We start from the raw sequence: 23,823 nt of genomic DNA, 5'->3' as shown, positions 1-23,823 counted from the left end.
GCCATACCACAGAAGGTGGCTGAGAACAACAGGGCCAAGATTCTGTGGGACTTCAGCTTCCAGACTGACAAACAGATCCTGGCTAACCAACCGGACATAGTGGTGGTGGACAAAGAGCAGAAGAGGGTGGTGGTGATAGATGTGGCGATCCCAGCTGACGCCAACATCAGGAAGAAGGAACATGAGAAACTTGAGAAGTATCAAGGGTTGAAAGAGCAGCTGGAACGGATGTGGAAGGTCAAGGGTTGCGTGGTCCCCGTGGTAGTGGGGGCACTTGGGGCAGTAACCCCCAAACTGGGAGAGTGGCTCCAGCAAATCCCAGGAACAACATCTGAAGCCTCAGTCCAGAAGAGCGCAGTCCTAGGAACATCGAAGATACTGCGCAGAACCCTCAAACTCCCAGGCCTCTGGTAGAGGACCCGAGCTTGAGGATGACATGGATACCACCCCCCCGCCGGGGGTGAGAAGGAGATTTTTTTTATATATATATATATATATATGTGTGTGTGTGTGTGTATATATATGTATGTATGTATGTGTGTGTGTGTATATATATATATATATATATATATATATATATATATATATATATATATATATATACACTTTTGAATTCCCCCCCAGAGCTCAGACAAGGCTTGCATTTCTTTTGTGATTTCTCGCCTTATGGGCAAGACCTTAGATTGGGCCAAACTGCAGTAGCCCATTGTCCAGTTCAACACTTATGACAATTTCATTAAAAAATTCAATGCTGTTTACAATCACGCCAATGAGGGCCGCTTTCAAGGAGAATTACTCACCTGTTTACGTCAGGGTAATCGCTCAGTGTCGGACTACGCCTTGGAATTTCGCACTCTTGCAGCTGGGAGTGGTTGGAATGAGCCAGCATTACTGGTAACATTTCGCAACGGTTTGAACCCTGACATACTAGCGGAGATGGCATGCAAGGACAACAGTCTTTCCATCGAGAGGCTGATTTCCCTCGTCATTTGCCTGGACCAACTGAAGCACAGGAGAAGTCTGCGTAGATCCCTTATAGCTCCAGCTGCTGCACTCGCTCCTCATCGCCTGTGTCCACCACTGACCTGGACTCCTAAGGAGCCAGAAACCCCCAAGCCCATGCAGTGTGACTCCTTCTGTTTGTCTGCAGAGGAGGGGCAACGACGTCTCCACGAAGGACTGTCTTTATTGCGGAGCTGCGGGTCACCTCCTAAGTGACTGTCAAATCCACCGACGCAGCACTTTGGCACCGACCCCGGGAAAGCGTGTGGAGCCTGCTCCACACGCTAATGTAGGGAGTGCACCCACTAAGGGGTTGTTCTCCAAGTCCTTCCTCCTACCTGTGACAGTTAACTGCCCTCAGTCTGTCTGTGTGTTTTCAGCACTCATTGATTCTGGAGCTGAGGGGGATTTTATCCATGCCAAGCTGGTGGAGCAACTCCAGATTCCCATGGAGCCACTGGAGTCACCACTGAGACTGACAGCTGCCGATGGGGATCCAGTTGGAGAAGGACTTGTTACCTGGGTCATGAAACCCATTAATATTACTGTTAGTGCTTTGCATTCTGAAAAGATTCAGTTTTTTTGTACTAAACACTTGAGTATGCAATTATTTTAAGCTTGTCTTGGCTCAGAAAACATAACCCTGTCATATCCTGGTCTGACAAGGAAATAGTCTTGTGGTCCAGTTACTGTTATGATCATTGTGTCATGCTTCCCACAGCTCTGGTGTCATCTACCAATATAGAAAGCCCCAATGACAATGTCATTGTATTTGGGGGACACAGAAACTGTGATTTGCTAGAAGTGTTTAGTAAAAAGAATGCTACCAAACTTGCCCCTCATAGAGAATGATTGTTCTATTGAGTTACTAGATGGGGTGGTCCCACCTAAATCTAGAGTTTACACACTTACTCAGGCAGAGGAGAGAGCTATGGAGGAGTATATTCAGGAGGCCTTGCAAAAGGGTTTCATCCACCCTTCTACTTCCCCTGCCACTGCAGGGTTCTTTTTTTGTCAGCAAGAAAGATGGGGGACTTGGGCCCCGCATTGACTATCATGGGTTAAACCAAATCACGAAACAATATTCCTACCCATTGTCCTTAGTTTCCCGTAGCACTAGAACAACTTCGTGGTGCACATAACTTTATGAAACTTGATTTAAGAAGCGCTTATAACCTAATCCGTATAAAGGAAGGAGACGAATGGAAAACAGCATTTCTCACCACTAGGGGGCACTACATGCATTTGGTAATCAGTCCCCCCAGGATTTCACGGGCCTTTTTTGTGATTGTTGCAGGCTAAAATGTCTGATGTTGCGGGGGGGGGTTCCAAAAAATTGCGATGAAAGTTGCGGTGTTTTTTAGGTTTTTGTTGCGATTACATTGCGGGAGGAAGTGAAAGTTGCGAGAAATTGTTGTGATTTTCTCTTTTTGTGATTAAAATTGAGTGATGTTAAATATTAAGTTATTACTGAAAAACTATTGATTAAAAAAACAGAGACACTGAGAAATGGTCCTATAAACAACTTTACCAATATACAAGATTACCAGGACTACAAAAATGCAGAAAAATAGGCTTTACTTATCCAAATGCACCTGTTGGTTCAAAAGTTAAAGTGCATAGAACCTCACAGCACAACATGAAGTTACCTTAAAATATAATATAAATGCCTCAGCTTTCATGTAAGAAAAAAACTATTAATACTAGTACTGTGTGCAGGCCATCTCTCCTGAAGACTAAATTGAACAATAATTATAAAATAATAAATGGCTCAGGCTTCATAGAAGAAAAAAACAATTTGAACAGACTCTCACAGTATGATGCTGAAGCTGCCTAAACAATGGAAAATAAAATACCATTTTGGCAAAAATGTTGGCATCCATTAATTTCTTGTATTAAGTAAAAAATAATGTAAAGTGCACACAGTCCTTCACTGTAAACATAACACACTTTTAGTAACAGAATTTAAGCCTACATAAACACTGACTCGCACATGCTGCTTCTCTTGATCATATACACGGAAGTAAGGCGGAAGGTAGCTTGTCGACGTCACCTCAAGACGACGCCAACGATTGGTCAAATTTGCGGGAAAGTTGTGGTGATTGGATATAATTGCAACACCGCCCTGAATTCGTGGGGATTGGTTGAATTTGCAAATCGCAACATCGCGAAATCCTGGAGGGTCTAGGTAATGCCCTTTGGGTTGCGCAATGCCCCATCCGTATTTCAGGCTTTTGTTAATGATGTACTCTGGGACATGCTCAGCAAATATGTCATTGCATATATCAACGATATCTTGATCTACTCCCCAAATCTTGAAACCCATATTTGTCATGTCCGTTCCGTCCTCAAGCGTCTGCTTGAGAATCAGTTGTTCATTAAAGGAGAGAAGTGTGAGTTTCATCTCCCTTCTACCTCCTTCTTAGGTTATGTCATCAATCTGGAAGGTGTTGTTATGGACGATGAGAAAGTGAGAGCCGTAACAACTTGGCCCGTCCCTATGTCCATAAAAGAGCTCCAACGATTTCTTGGGTTTGCTAATTTCTACCGTCGATTCATTCATAACTTCAGCAGTCTCGCAGCTCCCCTTACCACCTTATTGAAGGGAAAGACCAAGAGACTCTTGTGGAACCCCTGGGCACAGGAGGCGTTCGAAGCCCTCAAGGTAGCCTTCACCTCTGCCCCCATCCTGAAGCATCCTGATCCCACTCAGCCTTTCGTGGTGGAGGTGGATGCCTCTGAGATAGACACTGGGGCGGTGCTGTCCCAGCGCATAGGTGACCCCTGTAAACTACATCCCATCACCTTCTACTCCCACAAACTGACCCCTGTGGAATGTAATTACAGTATCGAGGATGGAGAATTGCTGGCTATGAAATTAGCTTTCGAAGAGTGGCGCCATTGGCTAGAGGGAGCGATGCATCCCTTCTTCATGTTAACAGATCATAAAAACCTAGAATATTTATAGTCCGCTAAATGGCTCAACCCCCTCAGGCCTGGTGGTCCCTCTTCTTTTCCCAGTTCAATTTTTCCATCTCTTATCACCCTGGTTCCCATAATACTAAAGCAGATGCTCTGTCTCACATATATCCCAGTCCCAAAGCCTCCTCGGAGGCAGTCAATGTACTACCCCCATCCATTTTACTCACCCCCATTAGATGGGAAATAGATGAAGAGATCAACCAAGAACTATCTGTCACTCCTGTCCCATAGGAAGTAAATATGTACTCACTCAATGCAGGGATAAGTTAATTACCTGGGCCCATTCCTCTCTGTCATCTGGCCATCCTGGTGAGACACATACGCACCAGTGTAGGTATCATGCCGCCATCTTGGTCTAAGAACTACAACTACCAGGCAACTTCCACGTTGACTACGTCACGCCTGGGCGGGATCATGGACATCACATTCCTCAGGTTTCACATAAGAGACTTGGAAAACTTCATTTTTCTTTGTCTCTAAGTTCTGATCCCGAACGGAACGGACCTAAGAAGAGACACTCACCATCAGACGTCTGAACCGCGCGCTTCCTCCTTTATCTAACTTTGATTAAGTTAGATTTCAGAAACACGCGATCATCAACTCAAGCGAGTTATTAACCGGTTTGCAAGTATTACTTGTCTTTTAACGCGTACGCGGCTGCGAGCAAAAGGCAGTTTTCTAAAGAGCTCTTCTCTTTTCTTTCTTTTAAATCCGTGCACGGTGTTGAACAAGGACTTTTCGTCTTATCAACTGCGAAGCTTCTCCAAAGAACCTCTCCAGGCTCCAGTGAACATCTGATTCGTCAGAGACTCTCCTCTCTCACCGAAGCGCAACCTCCTGCCTCGAATTCCTTCAGACAAAGGCGAGACTTTTTGCAGTAAAGAAAGGCACTGGGAAAATAATATTAGTCTTAGTAATTAATTTACTAAGTGTGAAGTTAGAGTCAGGAATAAGTGTGCACACTGTGTATTATTGTTGATTTTCTATTATTTGGTACTATTGATTTTAATTTGGTTAATCAATAAGTCTTGCATTCTCTCTCTCTCCTAACATTCTGATTTCATTTAACTCACTCATATTGTGACCTCATCAAGATTTCAGAATGTTTTGCCTCTAAAAAGGGCCTTTGCATGCTTAGGAAGAGCCCCTCCTCCCCTCCTTTGTTCTCAACACGAGGTCCTCTGGATCTCAGATTAGAATTAAATGTCATAAGTCCTCAGTTTGATTCAACCTTGATAGCAATTCTCCTGTTTACATTTAAAGCCATATAAACTACAGATGACTGTTTGAATGTATTTTAACCCATTAATTTCTGGTTTTTGACACACACAGTTTACTAGGCCTGAAGAAAGCACATGGTGTAGCTAGCCTTTTCTTTGTCTAGTTAGCATACCTAGCTAATCACTTGGCTGCACACACACCCGTGCTCACTAAACTTTGAGGATTCCCCCTCCTCCAAGATTGCAGATAAGACACCCTGGTCCGTCCTGGCACGGACATACACACACACACACCAAGATTGCAGATAACAACATAGCTCACAAGTTAAAACTGCTTATACACACACACACACACACACACACACACTCTGTTTACAGAAGATTTCAATTCTGCTGCTATTAGAATGTTCAAATTTTTCCTTTTCTTTTTATTAAAATTTTTATTATCTTTTTATAATAAACTCCATTATTATTGAAATTGTGTCATTGTTTGTTTACAATACTTTGAAGTCGCCCACATCGTCAAAGAACTCCTAAGGTGTATGAATAAGTAGATGCAGTTTGGTAAGTGGTAAATTTGAATTATCAAATTTTAAACGATTCTTCAATTGATTCTTTAAATGATTCACTAAATGATTCACTTGATTCACTAAATGATTCACTTGATTCACTAAATGATTCATTGAACGATTCACTAAATGATTCCCTGATTTGATTCACTGACTCGATTCATTGAATGATTCACTTCACACGATTCAAATGAGACTGATTCTATGGTATGATTCAATTCAAATGAGTCAAATTAAACGATTCAATGGGATTGATTCATTTTAACTATTAACCTTCAAATTTAATGAGACTGAGTTCATGTAATTATTAAAGATTGATCACTTATCCAATCTTGAATACACAAAATCATTAATTACACCTACACCAGTTATTATCTGGCAGATATTGGTGGGAGAATGTTATCCGATATCCATAGGTTTGTCTACTCGTGCACCACCTGTTCTAAATGTAAAGCCCCCAAAATCCTCCCTGCCGGTAAACTCATGCCCTTGCCTGTCCCGTCTCATCCATGGTCACATGTAGTGGTAGACTTTGTCACTGACCTGTTCCCCTCACAGAATTTCAGTCATTCTGACCATTGTAGATAGGTTCTCATGTGGAGTTAGATTTGTTCCCTTCATTAGCCTACCCACTGCCTTTCAGATAGCTGGAACCCTTTTTAATCATGTTTCATCTGTTTGGTATCCCAGAAGATATCGTGTCCGATCGAGGGCCCCAATTCACCTTACATGTCTGGTCTGCTTTCTTTGAGAGACTGGGGGTTAACATCAGCCTCACTTCCGGTTACCACCCCCAGTCTAATGGTCAATGTGAGAGGGTTAACCAGGAACTGGGAAAGTTTTTGAGACTATACTGTCATGAAAACCCAGCCGATTGGTTGGACTATTTGCCCTGGGCCAAAATAGCCCAAAACTCATTAATCAGCTCTGCTACAGGCCTCACACCCTTTCAATGCATGCTGGGTTACCAACCCCCTTAATGCCATGGTCAGCCACGCCCTCTGACAACCTGGCCATGGACAGTTGGATGCAACGGAGCAAGCAGGTCTGGGAACAGACCTATCAGCAGATCGAGAACGCCCTCCGCCGACATAAGAGGATGGTGGATCATCATAGAGGGGACACCCCTACCTACCTCCCTGGAGACAGTGTGGCTATCAACCCGGGACTTCAGGTTTCCTGAGGGAGGTAGAAAGTTATTACCCAAATACATAGGACCATTCAAAATTCTCCAGTGAATCAATGAAGTTACATACAAATTGGATCTGCCTGTGCATTACCATGTTTCTAACTCTTTTCATTCATCTCTCTTGAAACCTGTTGTCCCAGGTCCATTGGACAAGGCCACACCTGATGTCACACCCCCACCTCCGGTGGATGTAGAAGGTACCCCGGTGTATGCTGTCCACTGGTTGCTGGACTCCAGAAGGAGAGGAGGGACTCTGCAGTACCTTGTAGACTGGGATGACTATGGGCCCAAGGAGCGTAGCTGGGTTCCTGCATGAGATATCCTGGATCCGGGATTGGTGGAGTTCCATCAGCGTCATCCAGAGAAGCCCGTGCCTTGGCCTAGGGGCTGTCCCAGGTGCCATGGGTCCAGCCCTCCCAGCAGTCTGCGCAGCAGTGCTTCCTAGAGGTCGTCTGTGGTGATCACCCTCTATCAAGCACCGTGGCAGTTCTGATGGCTCGCTCAGGAGTGTTCCTGGCAGCGTGGGTGGTGGTGGTCGCCCTCGTCCCTCAGCCTCCTTGGGGGGGGGGTTACTGTCACGCTCCCAGGCTCACCTAACACATTGGACTCCACTTCCCACTCACACACCTGACACTACCACGTACACTCCATCAGCTAACCCAGAGCCACTTCCTAGGAGTGGCTCCCCTGAGTTCTAATTGTCATCACCTGAACCTTTTTGTTTGTCTGTATTTATACCCCCCCCCCCGGTTTGTTTTGTTCATTGCACAGTACTGCCTCCACATTTCTGTGAGCCTACTGAGCATTTATATTTCTGATTGCATTTCCATGTATGACCCTTTTTGCTTTCTGGTTTCTTCCCGTTTTGCCTAGCCCTTGTTTATCTGCCCGTTTCTCTCACATCCCGGTTTCTCGATCTTCGCCTGTTTCTCGACTCAATTTGCCTAGCCCTTGTGTTTATCTTGCCTGTGTTTTCCTGATTTCCGGTTCTTGGACTATTGCCCATTTCATGACCTCGATTTGTCTAGCCCTCATTACTTTGTTGGATTTCCCAGTATTGACCTGGCCTGGTTATTGTATGTACATTGTCTTCTCTCACTGTGTCTATTATAAAACCTTGAGTTTATTCTTAATCCGCAAGCGCCTGGTTTGTCACAGCCACGTTACAAACATAATGTTCTTACTGATTGGCATGAGACTCCAGCACTGAGATGTCTCTTTTGTATGGTTCGAAGTAGGAATCCTTGGATTCCTGAAATATGTAATGCAGGGGAAATGCCAAGATAATAAAGACCACTCTAACCAGGAATCCTGGAAAGGCGGTTTTGCCCATGCCCCACTAGGATTGAAAGTTGGGGAAATACTGGTGTGGGACTTACAAGTAGAGGTCTAGATCACTAGATGGGACACAGATGGAGATTGGAATCTGAGGGAATCAAAGTATCTTTGCTCATATAATATGAATTAAAACATGAACATTTTTCAAAAATATACTCATGACTTAAATATTATCTAGTGATCAACTGAAAAGTAATATGTGTTGATTTTAGGTTTCTGTGTGCAAACCAAAGAATGATGACTGCAGTAATACATGAATGGGACATTGTGCAGTACTGCCTACTTGACAAGGATATACACATCGAAATGGAATGGGAGATACTACACTTGATGGAGTCACCCAGGTGCCTCTATTGCAAGAAGCAATCTCTGATGCCAGGCCTTTTGTGCATGTGCACCATAAGCCAAAGATATGCTCCAGGAATGGAGTGTGGATCCCAGACTTCATTGTAAGGATGTCTGTCCTGAGATGGGATCTGGAGCCAGGCCATAGGGAGCCACAGGAATCATGCTTTGCCTGTGCCATATGCATGGAATTAACTGGATAAAGTACTAGTAACCTCTTGCTGGCCTCCCATTGGTCCTCCAGTGTAGTGTAAAGTCACAAGGCACAGAAGAAATGACTGCAATGGAAACAATCTGGAAGGAAGGAGATATACTAGCTGAGGTTTCCATGCATTTTGTGCAGTGTGAATGCCCAGGGTATATGGACTGAAATTTTGATTTTTGCTTTTACATAATCTTTTATATAATCGATTTCATATCAATGTTTTATTTGTTGCTAATCAACTATATGCCATTGTGTTTTCTGGAAATTACTAATTTTCTTAAAATTGTGGTCTGACTTAGAAGTCAGAAAGGGGGGAATATATAGATTATTCCATGTGTAATCACATACAAAATCTTATATCTCATATGTAATCACATATATGTTTTGTATTGTCCTACTTATGTCTTTTAAATGAAGTTGATGTTACAGAGAGGTTGTTTTCTGCTAGGTCATCCTGACTGGTTTCCTTCTGAATTATGTATTGTTTTAACTTCTGCACTTGCACTCTTTATAAGTCATAATGACTTAGCCATGACCATTTAGTGTGCACTGAATTAAACAGTTATCCACACTGTGTCATGTATTATTGGTCTTGCAAGTTAACGAATAACAGGTTATCAAAAAGTACCCAAAGCTATGTATTGTTCATCCTCAATCAGGCATTCATATACTCAAGTGCTTGGTTGGCACAGTTGATAAAGTATGAGAAGGTGAAGAGAGCAAGTTGTTGGAACAAGATGACTTTTGTTTTAATTTTATTAAGAATAAACAAGTTGCTTCTGTTAAAATAATACATTTAGAATCATTATATTAAAGTGGGGGTGGCACAGTGGTGTGGTGGTTAGCACTGTCGCCTCAGAGCAAGAAGGTCCTGGGTTTGAGCCCAGTGGCCAACGAGGGCCTTTCTGTGTGGAATTTGCATGTTCTCCCTGTGTCTGTGTGTGTTTCCTCCGGGTGCTCCGGTTTCCCCCACAGTCCAAAGACATGCAGATTAGGTTAACTGGTGGATCTAAATTGACCGTAGGTGTGAGTGTGAATGGTTGTTTGTCTCTGTGTCAGCCCTGCAATGACCTGGCATCTTGTCCAGGGTGCCTCTCATCCATAGGCAGCTGGGATAGGCTCCAGCTTGCCTGTGACCCTGCACAGGATAAGCAGCTACAGATAATGGATGGATGGATATATTAAAGTTAGCAAGTAAAAGAAATTAAGCTGATTACTGTTATTGCCAAGTATCCTGAATCATGTACTATTAAAGGTCTCATTGCATCGTTTTTTCATTAATTGTGCGGTGGTCTCTAGTATGAATGAATGCCGTGTGAGCCAGTTTTGGTGAAAAAAATGCTGTGGTTCTCCTGTTTCAGGCTGTTCTAGTTTGGTGGAGGAGTGGGTGGCGGGAGAACGACAGGATTTCCGCTCTTACTCATTAATATTCATGACATGTACAACCCCAATTCCAAAAAAGTTGGGACAAAGTCCAAATTGTAAATAAAGACGGAATGCAATGATTTGGAAGTTTCAAAATTCCATATTTTATTCAGAATAGAACATAGATGACACATCAAATGTTTAAACTGAGAAAATGTATCACTTAAAGAGAAAAATTAGGTGATTTTAAATTTCATGACAACAACACATCTCAAAGTTGGGACAAGGCCATGTTTACCACTGTGAGACATCCTCTTTTCTCTTTACAACAGTCTGTAAACGTCTGGGGACTGAGGAGACAAGTTGCTCAAGTTTAGGGATAGGAATGTTAACCCATTCTTGTCTAATGTAGGATTCTAGTTGCTCAACTGTCTTAGGTCTTTTTTGTCGTATCTTCCGTTTTATGATGCGGCAAATGTTTTCTATGGGTGAAAGATCTGGACTGCAGGCTGGCCAGTTCAGTACCCGGACCCTTCTTCTACACAGCCATGATGCTGTAATTGATGCAGTATGTGATTTGGCATTGTCATGTTGGAAAATGCAAGGTCTTCCCTGAAAGAGATGTCGTCTGGATGGGAGCATATGTTGCTCTAGAACCTGGATATACCTTTCAGCATCGATGGTGTCTTTCCAGATGTGTAAGCTGCCCATGCCACACGCACTAATGCAACCCCATACCATCAGAGATGCAGGCTTCTGAACTGAGTGCTGATGATAACTTGGGTCGTCGTCCTCCTCTTTAGTCCGAATGACACGGCGTCCCTGATTTCCATAAAGAACTTCAATTTTTGATTCGTCTGACCACAGAACAGTTTTCCACTTTGCCACAGTCCATTTTAAATGAGCCTTGGCCCAGAGAAGACGTCTGTGCTTCTGGATCATGTTTAGATACGGCTTCTTCTTTGAACTATAGAGCTTTAGCTGGCAACGGCGGATGGCACGGTGAATTGTGTTCACAGATAATGTTCTCTGGAAATATTCCTGAGCCCATTTTGTGATTTCCAATACAGAAGCATGCCTGTATGTGATGCAGTGCCGTCTAAGGGCCTGAAGATCACGGGCACCCAGTATGGTTTTCCGGCCTTGACCCTTACGCACAGAGATTCTTCCAGATTCTCTGAATCTTTTGATGATGATATGCACTGTAGATGATGATATGTTCAAACTCTTTGCAATTTTACACTGTCGAACTCCTTTCTGATATTGCTCCACTATTTGTCGGTGCAGAATTAGGGGGATTGGTGATCCTCTTCCCATCTTTACTTCTGAGAGCCGCTGCCACTCCAAGATGCTCTTTTTATACCCAGTCATGTTAATGACCTATTGCCAATTGACCTAATGAGTTGCAATTTGGTCCTCCAGCTGTTCCTTTTTTGTACCTTTAACTTTTCCAGCATCTTATTGCCCCGTCCCAAGTTTTTTGAGATGTGTTGCTGTCATGAAATTCCAAATGAGCCAATATTTGGCATGAAATTTCAAAATGTCTCACTTTCGACATCTGATATGTTGTCTATGTTCTATTGTGAATACAATATCAGTTTTTGAGATTTGCAAATTATTGCATTCCGTTTTTATTTACAATTTGTACTTTGTCCCAACTTTTTTGGAATCAGGGTTGTAAATGTGTTACTTCTGATTGGCTAACAGCAAATCAGTAAACGTGTTACCTCTGATAGGCTAACAGCACTGTGACGCTACCTCCAGTGGGTCAGAACAAGCGGATGTGGGTGTCTTTGTAAAAACTGTTTTGATTGGCTATTATAGTCTCGACATCGATGTTTTGACCAATAACAATGTAGATAACACAAATTTTACATCACATTCAACGAGATTTAAACGAGACTAAAGATGGCGACTTACAAATAACGTGTAAACATCATTGGAGTTAATAAAGTTTGAACAGCATGAAGGAACATACCCCAACCCCCCGAAATTAATTTAAAAAAATTCTCAATGGATTTGGCATAATATAAAAAGGTCGTTTTTTACTCAGAAAAAGCGGAAATCCGCCGAAAAGTGGAAAACTCTCATCCCTGCCTAGCTTGTGACCATATCTCATCTCATCTCATTATCTCTAGCTGCTTTATCCTGTTCTACAGGGTCGCAGGCAAGCTGGAGCCTATCCCAGCTGACTACGGGCAAAAGGCAGGGAACATCCTGGACAAGTCGCCAGGTCATCACAGGGCTGACACATAGACACAGACAACCATTCACATTCACACCTACGGTCAATTTAGAGTCACCAGGTAACCTAACCTGCATGTCTTTGGACTGTGGGGGAAACCGGAGCACCCGGAGGAAACCCACGCGGACACGGGGAGAACATGCAAACTCCGCACAGAAAAGCCCTCACCGGCCACGGGGCTCGAACCCAGACCTTCTTGCTGTGAGGCAACAGCGCTAACCACTACACCATCGTGCCGCCCCTGTGGAGAATATGAACATGCTATTTTGTAACAAAAGTTCATGTTTTACTTACAGCTTGTGAGCTGGTGGTTGACAGATCCAGGTATTAAAAATAACCTCAAAGCAAAACCACTACTGAAGGCACCGAAGTTTGAAAAGTCACTGTGGTTGAAATGATCAGAACACAGTACTAACATTGCAATATACTTCGCTGGTGGTGTTTCAAAGATAAATTCCAACCATTTCTTCTTCACCTCTTCTATCTTCCAACGTTGCTCCGCTTAGGTTTCGTTTCTGTTGGCGGCTCCAGCCCAACTTTGGATGCTCGTAACTTGGGCAGGGGAGGTCTCAGCCTCCCCAAACTTGGCAGCCAGAGACCTCTGCCCTCTCCCCAACGAACCAGCACTGCCAGGGTGGGCTAGCCCCATGCCTTGGGATGTAATTTGCCCCGAGGCGAGCCGCGGCACTCCGCTTAGGTTTCATTTCTATCTGCGGCTCCAGCCCGACTTTGAATGCTCGTAACTCACGCAGGGGAGGTCCCAGCCTCCCCAAACATGCAATGTTGATGTGTTACTGCCACAAATAACACAGGCACGAACTTGTTCAGACATGTTTTCAACTTGCTGTTAGGTCCTCTTCGTTAGCTACTGACGAGATGGGCTCTGTTATCTCTCCTTGCACTTAAATCCAAACTTTCTTCCCGTGGGCGGTCGCAAGCCAAGGAGGGCAAGGCCATGAATACTAATTTTCGAAGTGACATAAGTTCGTAGGGCTTTTCAGATCCACTCGTTTTTCTGACTATTTTCTTTCATAAGCTAATACAGGGAATGGGAGTAGAATTACATTTTCACATGGAGCATGCATATGCAACTCGGAGTGAACTATGGTATTTCAAAAAGAGCCAGTATTAAATGTTTCTGGTGGAAGGGCACCTTTAAAACACGTATTTTTTTTTTAAATCATGTCAGTGGCTTGGAAATATTGGTAGTTACATTGTATGGATAATGAGAGATGTACTCATCAATAGAAAAATATGGTGGAAACCTGGCAAAAGTTGATGTGAAATGCCAGTCAATAAGATTATTGGTAATATCAAAATGGATGTGAACCATATTTTAGAACTGTATAAAATGAGAATTTTTTTTTTTCCGCTGTTGATCAGATCACTCTTCAGGCTGATTTGGCTTTTGTCATTTGACTCAATAAAAGTCTATTTTTCTGCAACTTCTTAACCTTTGGCACTTTTTGAGATGAGCAAGTTATGTAGGATTATTTAATACCTCAAAATTGCTGTTTAGAGTTTCAGAATGTGCTAGGATTTCTGTTTCTGTGGCCAAAGTTATATTTGTGCCAGGCTCTGTGTTACAAAGGTCAGTAGGTCAGCCTGTGGAATGTACTTTTGTTAACCAGTTTAGAAAGCCAGCACTAACTCATTCCAATATTTTATGGGCATGACATACACACTGCATTAGTGCAGCACAGTGGCATAGTGGTTAGCACTGTCACCTCACAGCAAGAAGGTTCTGGGTTCAAGCCCAGTGATTGACAGGAACCTTTCTGTGTGGAGGTTGCATTTCTCCCCGTGTCTGTGTGGGTTTCCTCTGGGTGCTCTGGTTTCCCCTACCATCCAAAGACATGCAGTTAGGCTAATTGGCTACTCTAAATTTCCCATAGGTATGAATTTATGTGTAAATGGTTGTTTTCCAAGATCAGAAATGGGAGGGTTATGGCAGGAAGGACATCCAGCATAAAACTATACTCCAATTAATATGACGTGGCTCAGTAGGCAATAGTGCTGGACAAGGAAGAGCAACAACACGCACAACTGCATTAGCTTGCTACAAATATTGTTCTAAAATCATGGAGAAATCATTGTACTACTTAGCCTGAATTTATGATATTCTACTTAGGAGGTTTTCTGACACTAGCCTCCATTAAGCTGAGCCTCTGCACAATTTGAGTTCAAATGTTTAGAGGATCTTGTGTGTAACCATCTTGTGTTTCTTGACCACTGATTATCATTGTAAAAGCACTTGGCGTGTTAAACACAGAATCCCCATTGAGTAGTTAAAACCTTAAAACATCATATGGTAGGAAATAAAAAATCTGTTTTAAGTTCAGCCAAAGGTATGCTTTAGCCAATGAGTAGCCTGCATTGGGCAGCCAATTAGAAGTTTGTGTTCAAACAAAGACAAGTCCTTTTACACTTCTAATAGGAGCCACCATTTTGTCTTGGGGTGGTTCTAGGGGTGGGTCCCTTGTAGTGGGACAGTTAACAAATTAGTGGTGGATGTTCAGATTGTAGTGTAGTCCAGACACACACAGCATTGGAACTGTTTTTATATGCAATAAAGGCACTTTTACAGGTAACTTCTTTCATGTAAGTGTATGTTTGGCTACTTTTGAGGTTCAGACCTCCACAACAATGTCTGTGTATCTGAGTTGCTTGCATTCATGGGCAGCTTCCACCCCCTCCTCCCATGAGACTGTGAACTCAATGTGCAAGGTGGTCTTGGCGGTTATAGACCACAGTACCATGTCTGGACATGGTTATGTGGCAGTATTCTCCCTTGGGAACTGAAACTGCCTGACAATCCCAACCCTCATGTTCCACTCCTTGGCTTGGGAGAGGAGTCTCTTGCAGGGATGCTTGATACTTCATCCTGGACTGGTGATCTGGGTGAAATGCTTTGCTGTGGAGGATGGCTGCTGTGCATGTCCCTCCTAAAGTGACATGCACCTTGGCCAGCTTCTTCAGGAACTGGTCATGCTGCCACCTGTAGCACCCTTGGGAAAGCAATGCATTGCACCCCAAAAGGATGTAGATGGCATTGCAGAGGGGACCCCTTTGCTCATTGATTAATCACCAGTGAAAGTATGGAGGCAAGGCAAGTTGTTGAATGTTGCTCTGATTAGGAAGCATTGCTTGGCTTGTGGTATTTTCTCATCTCATCTCATTATCTCTAGCCGCTTTATCCTTCTACAGGGTCGCAGGCAAGCTGGAGCCTATCCCAGCTGACTACGGGCGAAAGGCAGGGTACACCCTGGACAAGTCGCCAGGTCATCACAGGGCTGACACATAGACACAGACAACCATTCACACTCACATTCACACCTACGGTCAATTTAGAGTCACCAGTTAACCTAACCTGCATGTCTTTGGACTGTGGGGGAAACCGGAGCACCCGGAGGAAACCCACGCGGACACGGGGAGAACATGCAAACTCCGCACAGAAAGGCCCTTGCCGGCCCCGGGGCTCGAACCCAGGACCTTCTTGCTGTGAGGCAACAGCGCTAACCACTACACCACTGTGCCGCCCTTGTGGTATTTTCTATATGTATTTTCCATGTAGTCCCCCCACACACACACACACACACTGATTGCCTGGTCCACCTCTATTTGGGCTCTCCATTTCCATCCTGTTCAGTTCAGACAGAGGTATGTGCCTCTCTCTCACCAGCAGGTCAATGGACTATCTCATTTCCAGGATCAGTCTTGCTTTCTCCTGCTTGTACTGCAGATGGATGGATTGAAGATAGTTGTATGGTGTTCTTTCCAAAGAAGCCAGTGTAAGAGAGGCATCTTTTCAAGCCCCAGCCACATTTGGGGATGTGGGAGTTTGCTATCCCTGGTTGCTGAAATGGGGACTTTGGACAGCTTCAATGGCTACATCACCCTTAACTGTGAACTGGTAGCACCACACATTGTACTTTCTAGGGGAGCTGGTTCTGGTCAATCTTGGACATGTCATTTAACTGTTGTTTCTATGTTACTTTCCCCATCTTCCTTTTAGAGAGCTCTGCTGTGATTCCTGTCTAAGACTTTTGATGGGCTGCTTGGCTAACTGCAGGATTACCTCTCTTCCTGCAATGAAGACTGGTTCTGTTGCTTCTGACCCCTTTCCAGACAGAGAGGCTCTATGGCTTGGATTGCTTGATTCTTGTCAATATCAAGAGATTGTCTAGCCTTTTCAGCTAGACATTGATGTACATGCTGCTGTCTGGAAGATTCTGGTGGCCTCATCCATATAGCTTCTTAGAGGAGGTAGTATCTGTCTGGACAGTAGCTTAACCTCTCCAATTGCCTTGCACCAATGAGGATGCTCTCAAAAGATGCAACAAATTATATGGGGGAGATGTAGCTCCCCATGGTATTTCCTACCTCCAGTTGATGAGAAGGCTGGTACCCCCACTTTCTGGTAGCTGGTGTCAGTGTACTTCATGCCTGTGAAATAGCTCATCATCTTGGCCATGGCTGAGAAGAATATCTTTCCCTCAACATTCAGGAGTGTTATGCTCCTGAACTGGCTGATGTTACTGGAGTTAGTTCCTTGGGGCTGAAGACAGCTGTGGCCCTTTGTCATTCTCATGGAATGTATTGGTTCCTCCATGCAGTTCTCATGAGGGTCCACAGGATGTCAGGGCAGTTATTGTAAAGCTTGCAGGGATTCCATTTGGGCCAAATGCTGAGGCTGCACTTTCCATTTGCATGGCCTCTTTGACTTTACAGAACTTGGGAGGACTGATGTTAACCTGACAGGTTGGAGGAGCTGGATGTACTGTAGCATATACAGTGTCTTGCAAAAGTATTCATCCCCCTTGACGTTTGTCCTATTTTGTCACATTACAAGCTGGAATTAAAATGGATTTGGGGAGGGGATTAACACGAGTAGTTATGCAATAACATTTATTGCTTAATCTAGTGCAGTTTGAATTCATTGTGTAAGAGGACATGTCCTTGCTGTGCATATGGCAATAAACACTTTGAACTTGAACTTCACGGCTGCTGCCTCATTGTCACAAAAACATGATTTGATTATTGATCAGTGTTTACCCCACAGAAGATGACCTATACAATTGGGTAGATTCCATTAGAGTAGTGGGAGAAGTGTTGGCTGACAAGGATGACAAATCTTTTGGCCATGCATCAGCAAACCACCAATTATTGAAAACCTCCCCCCCCCCCCAACCAATGGAAGGGGCTGTGTCTGTGAACAACTTAATTGCTAATGGAGATTCCAGGTTTTCATTAAAGAAGAACAAGATACTGTTCCATTTACACAACAGAAGGAGACCAGAACCAGTGTTCAGATCTGCAGCCTGTATCCAAGCTCACCATATCATGGAGTTCTCTACAGATTTAGAGAGGTCAAAAAGCCTGGATAAAAAGGAATGTCCATGGGGAATAATGTGCATTGCATAATTAAGATGTCCAAACATATAACAATTCCTTTTTGAAATTGCTGTTGCCTCCTGCATGTCTCATGACCTCTCGGAAATGATTTGATTTTTCCGAGAGGCAGTGAAGCTTGCAGCAGGTTGCTGTCTAAGGTGATGCCTAGAAATCCTACAGTCAAGTTTGTTTTGTATAGCATTTTCCACAACAGAAATTGTCGCAAAGCAGATTTACAGAAAATTAAAGACTTTAAACGTGAGCTAAGTTTATCCCTGATGAGCATGCCTGTGGCAATGGTGGCAAGGAAAAACTCCCTCAAACGACATGAGGAAGAAGCCTTGAGAGGAACCAGACTCGAAAGGGAACCCATCCTCATTTAGGTGATAACAGATTGTGTGATTATAAATAACTTGCGTTTATAACTGTGTCCTATATAGTCACAAATTATAACTCTGTAACCAGGAAATTCATTGTAGTTTTAACATTTCTGTTTTGTTGAAGTTATAAACTGTTCATTGATGCTTTGAGCTTCGTCATTATGAAGAGCAGATAAATTGATTATTAGGCCTTTTCCCTTCCCCTTCTCACCCCCCAAAATATTTATGGGGAGCTATATCTATAGGGTTAATGTGAGTTATCAGATTGAGCAGTTGGGTGGTGATGTCATCGTTCTGTGATGCAGGAGCTGGCCCCATGGCTAATTTGGGAGCATGGAGGATGTAAACAAACCCGCTATTGCCAGGAAATGCAAACTTGTAGAGGGAGCTGATTGGACTCCAGAGCTTGGATTCTGAAGTTCATGGTGGCAAGTTATGCTGGATGCTGGACAAGGCTGACAGGGAGCTATTCGGGTCTGCAGGTGTGGCTGCTGGGCTTGGACTTGCTCTCTTGGGTGGCAGAGTGGCTGGGGCTGGGACTGCGCATTTTCATTTTCTGTGGCTTCCCTCGTAGCAGAGGAGCTGAAAGTATCTGCAGCTGGGGGCTTGATGCAGATGCCCCCCACAACAATGCAAACAGTTCCTCAAGGGAAGCTCCAACTGGAATGACAATGTTATTTATTAATGCAATTTCCAGGAGCCTGGGTCCAGGCCATTTGTTAATCCTGGGAGCAGAAGACTCCTACTTGCCAAATGAGAGCTCTGGTGAATGGAAATGGTACTTGCTTGCAGAATGGCTTGCAGAGGAAGCAGAAAAGGTAGGCAGGTTGAATGAATAAGGTGCTCTATGAGAGATTTATAGAATGCATAGAAGGGAATCAGCTGAGCTGACAGTGGATGTGGGCTGGTTTGAGATCAGCTGCAGTCAGTTGATGTAGCAAGTATTGAGGGCTGAGCTTGAGTTCATGGCCTGCCAGAACTACACTATGCTCAATTATATGAATGTTCCACAACATTAAATGTAATTATAAACTGATAAAACTGATTGATTGATTAATTAATTTAAAAAAGCTCAGTGGTAGCTAAATGGATAAGACATTAGACTTCTGATCAGAAGGTAATGTGTTCAAACCCCATCATCATTGCAGGGCCCTTGAGCAAGACCCTGACCCCTCATCTGCTCAGTTGTATACAAATTGAGATAAACTTTTAAGTTGTTCTGTATATTCATCTGCCAAATGCCATAAATGGAAATGGCAATAACTAAAGGTCCATGCTTGCTAGATCAGCCAAACTGTCACCAGTCCTCATACTCCTTGACCTTTCAGCAGCATCTGACACAGTCAACCACAAGACTTTCTTGTCTATTCTCATGAGTCTTGGAATTTGTGGTACAGCATGGCAGTGGTTTGCTTTCTACCAGGAGGGTCAGTCATATCAGGTGACCTGGAGGAGAACCATATCTGAACTCTAAACTGGTGTCCCACAAAGCTCAGCCTACTGTAATTCCCTCTCCCTTGGCATTTCTGAAATCACTAAATACACTCCAACAAAGCACAAAATTTAGCTGCTAGATTACTGTATCACTTACAAAGCAATGGCATCACCATGCCTACCACTCCCCTCTTAATGGCTGCATTTCCTTCTCCATATTTGAGAGAAGTTAAAATGTAACCTTTCTCTACCAACTCTTTTCCCTTTCTTTTCCCCATATATAGTGACAAATAAGTGATGTTACAAAGAGTGTTCCAAAAGTCCTTTATACAGCAAATGGAAGGGATTATTTTTGTATCCTGGATTTGTGACTTTTTGGAAATTAAAGTTTGCATGAGAGTTCACACTCCTGTTTCTGAGCATTACAATATGCCTTGTCATGCTCAGGGAAATATGGCCTGAAAATACATTGATTATATTTTTCATGTTGATCAGACAAATTGTACATGAAGTATTTGTTTTTAAAAAAAAATTGCATTATTGTACTGACCAGCTGGGCTTGTGTGAGATAGCGTTTCCACCACAAGTACTTTTGCATGGACGGAATGATGGACAAGCTGTAGTATGAATACATCAGCACATGGATGAAGCTATTCAGTGTGGGTCCAAAGAAACCTGCACACAAACCATGCAACACATCAGCCAAGTCATTCCCATCTTGAATACACACCTTAAATCTTATAAATTAGATCAAGCTGAATGGTTCACTTCTGTGCTCTGGAATTTGAGAAACACATTTTTAAACTGCACATACATTATGTCTGCAATTATAAATGTTTCATATTCTTAATGTCAGGTCCACCAGGCCGTGTAGTGGTTAGCACTGCCACCTCACAGCAAGAAGATTCTGGGTTCAAGCCCAGTGGCCGACAGAGGCCTTTCTGTGTGGAGTTTGCATGTTCTCCCCATGTTTGTGTGGGTTTCCTCCAGGTGCTTCGGTTTCCCCCACAGTCCAAAGACATGCAGGTTAGGCTAATTGGTGACTCTAAATTGACCATAGGTGTGAATGTGTGTGAATGGTTGTTTGTCTCTGTGTCAACCCTGCAATGATCTGGCGACTTGTCCAGGGTGTGTCCCACCTCTCACCCATAGTCGGCTGGGATAGGCTCCAGCTTGCCCACGACCCTGCGCAGGATAAGCGGTTACAGATAATAGATGGATGGATGGACATCCACCAGGGACAATTCCATCCCAAACATCCCCCATGCCCACCCTCCTAAAACCACTAGAGGGCACCCTCGCTCATCTCATCTCATCTCATCTCATCTCATTATCTCATTCTCATCTCTCATCTCATTATCTCTAGCCGCTTTATCCTTCTACAGGGTCGCAGGCAAGCTGGAGCCTATCCCAGCTGACTACGGGCGAAAGGCAGGGTACACCCTGGACAAGTCGCCAGGTCATCACAGGGCTGACACATAGACACAGACAACCATTCACACTCACACTCACACCTACGGTCAATTTAGAGTCACCAGTTAACCTAACCTGCATGTCTTTGGACTGTGGGGGAAACCGGAGCACCCGGAGGAAACCTAATTAATTACTTTAATTAGACACTGAAATAAAGATGAATAGAACAAAAAGGGTTTTTTTCAGAGATTATGTACATGAACAGAAATCCATCAAATAGCTTTTCTGAAACTAGTATTACATAAATACAAGGACTAGCTTTCCAATTTCTTTTGCAAACTTTTGTTATATCATGATGTAGTTTGCTTTGCAGATTTGAGCAATTTGCCAGAAACCTCAATCTTGTGGCAGTCTGTGTCAATGAACTTGTTAATCTTGCAAGCAGGCTTGTAATACTCAAGTCCAGTACTCAGACTTGAGTCCAGCTCATGCCCTAATTTTAAGGATTCGTGACTTGACTTGGACTTGAGCACTGATGACTCAGACTCATGCATTAATTGCATTTGGACTCATAAATTGGAGATGAGGACTCATATTTTTTCTTTATTTTTTGTAACATGCCATAATAATCTGGTATAAGATATTTATATCTGCATTAATTTTTGTACTAATTTCGTGCAAAAGTGTCACATCTGTGCCTCTTGGTGCATGCATCAGATAAACTCTCAGGCGTGCTCTGGACAGCACACATGCCAAGTGGACTCTCGCACGTGTGCAATTAATGACTCGCACCTGCACAGTATTAAGACCGCAATCAGCGTGCCTATATAAAAACTGTGAAAACATACTTACTTTGTAAAGTATTGAGTTGCGTTGCTGACACATTACCTAGTCTTATTTCCTTGTTTGGTTTCAATCCCTGATTTCCTGTTTCTCGTCTTTGATTCTGCCTAGTCTACGATAGCCTGTTTGTGCTTCGCTTGACCTATTGCCTGTTTCGCTGTTTTACGATTTTGCCTGCTATTCTGAATTATTTAGCTGTCGTCACTTGTATTAATAAACACCCCTTCTGCACTTACATCCATCTCCCAATCGTCTCTGACAGAATACTTCACACTCCTTGACAAAGAGAATGTGCATTCAACTGTTCATACATCATATTCAGGAACAAACTTATGTTAATGGCACTGAAACAGCCACTATCAAATGGTGTGGTTGGAGTCTTGTTCTCGGACTCGACTCAGATCAATAGTGGACTCGACTTGGACTTGACTTGAATTTTTTTAATGACTTGGACTTGACTCTGACTTGAACACTGGGGACTCGAGACTGGACTTGGGCTTGAGATTTAGTGGCTCAACTACAACACTGCTTGCAAGACATCAGGTTCACAAGTGTTTGGTGAGACACCGGACTCCTGAATTCTGTCTTGATGTGATGCACCATGCTGAAATCAAGTCAAGTTTATTTGTATAGCGCTTTTAACAACAAAGATTGTTGCAAAGCACATTTACAGAAAATTAAAGACTTTAAACATGAGCTAAGTTTATCTCTAATTTATCCCTGATGAACAAGCCTGTGGTGACGATGGCAAAGAAAAACTGTGGGGCTTTCTAAGAAAAGGCTCTGCCCCCTATGTACTGTAGCCTTCACTATATGAGGTACCAACAGATAACCAGCACCTTCTGATTTAAGTAGGTGGGGCAGATCATAAAGGACCAGAAGTTCACACAGGTACTGTGGCGCAAGACAATTCAGTGCTTTATAGGTCAATAGTACTTTTTCCGATTCCGGTTGAGAGTATGCCATGTGCGTTTTAGCTGCTGCTTCTCACCGGAGATTTTTTTTCTTTTGTTTCCTTTTGTTTTTCTTTTTTGTGTTTGTGCAGTTTGATGTTTGTTTTTTATTTGAATGTTTTGTCTGCTAGTTGTGGCATAGCTCTGGACCCAGTTTTGGCGTCGGTTTCCTTCAGGCCTTGGTGCGCCGTGGGTGTTGCCTGTGCTCCTCGCTATGGACTGCAATAAGCTCATTGCTCTTTTGTATTATTTTTGAGTAATAATAATAATAATAATAATTATTATTATTATTATTATTACACAAAATTTGATTGGGAGCAAATACAGTGTGGATAAGATTGGGCTGATTTGGTCATATCTTCTAGTTCTAGTAAGAACTCTTGCTGCTGCATTTTGAACTAACAGGAGCTTGTTTATGTTAGGACTAGGACTGTTTTGGCCTCTAGAGGCCGCTGTTATTTCCTTTTCATGTCGTGTTTATTTTGGCCTCTAGAGGCCGCCACTGTTCCTGTGTTTTGTGTTTGTGTTAATTGCCTAATTATCTTCACCTGTGTCCTTAATTAGTTTGTCTATTTATACCCCTGAGTTCAGTCCTCTTGTCACGGAGTCTTTGTGCTGTTATGTTTATCTCCAGTTTCCTTTGTACTGTGTTTTTTGATCTTCTTAGCTTTTGAATTTTTGCACTTTGCTTTTCTTTTGGATTATACTCTTTGGTTTTTTTTGTCTTTTGTTTTGCCCTGTATATAGTGTATATAGTTTAAATAAACCTTTTGATTCTTTTTCTACTTCCGCCTCACGCCTCTGCATTTGAGTCATCCCCCTGGTGGCCTAGTGGGGGTTTGCTGGATTATCACACCAACGAACCAGGTTCGAATCCCAGCAAAACCCTAACAGAAAGACTCCGTCATGACCGACTCAGCAGAGGCTGCTTCAACTGTCTACCCGG

The 23,823-nt window shown here is 43.2% G+C and overlaps 1 protein-coding gene across 1 annotated transcript in view; it reads right to left on the bottom strand.

The window, feature by feature from the left end:
• Positions 1-23,823, bottom strand: part of elovl2 (ELOVL fatty acid elongase 2) — a 156,129-nt gene that overhangs the window by 33,753 nt on the left and 98,553 nt on the right. The window contains exon 6 of the mRNA XM_060900081.1: positions 20,219-20,343. Within this exon, the coding sequence (XP_060756064.1) occupies positions 20,219-20,343 (125 nt within the window). The remainder of the gene's footprint in view (positions 1-20,218; positions 20,344-23,823) is intronic.

The sequence above is a fragment of the Neoarius graeffei genome, chromosome 19 (genome assembly GCF_027579695.1).
Source record: "Neoarius graeffei isolate fNeoGra1 chromosome 19, fNeoGra1.pri, whole genome shotgun sequence".
Taxonomy (NCBI): Eukaryota; Metazoa; Chordata; class Actinopteri; order Siluriformes; family Ariidae; genus Neoarius; species Neoarius graeffei.
This window is presented reverse-complemented; position numbering and strand designations above follow the sequence as displayed.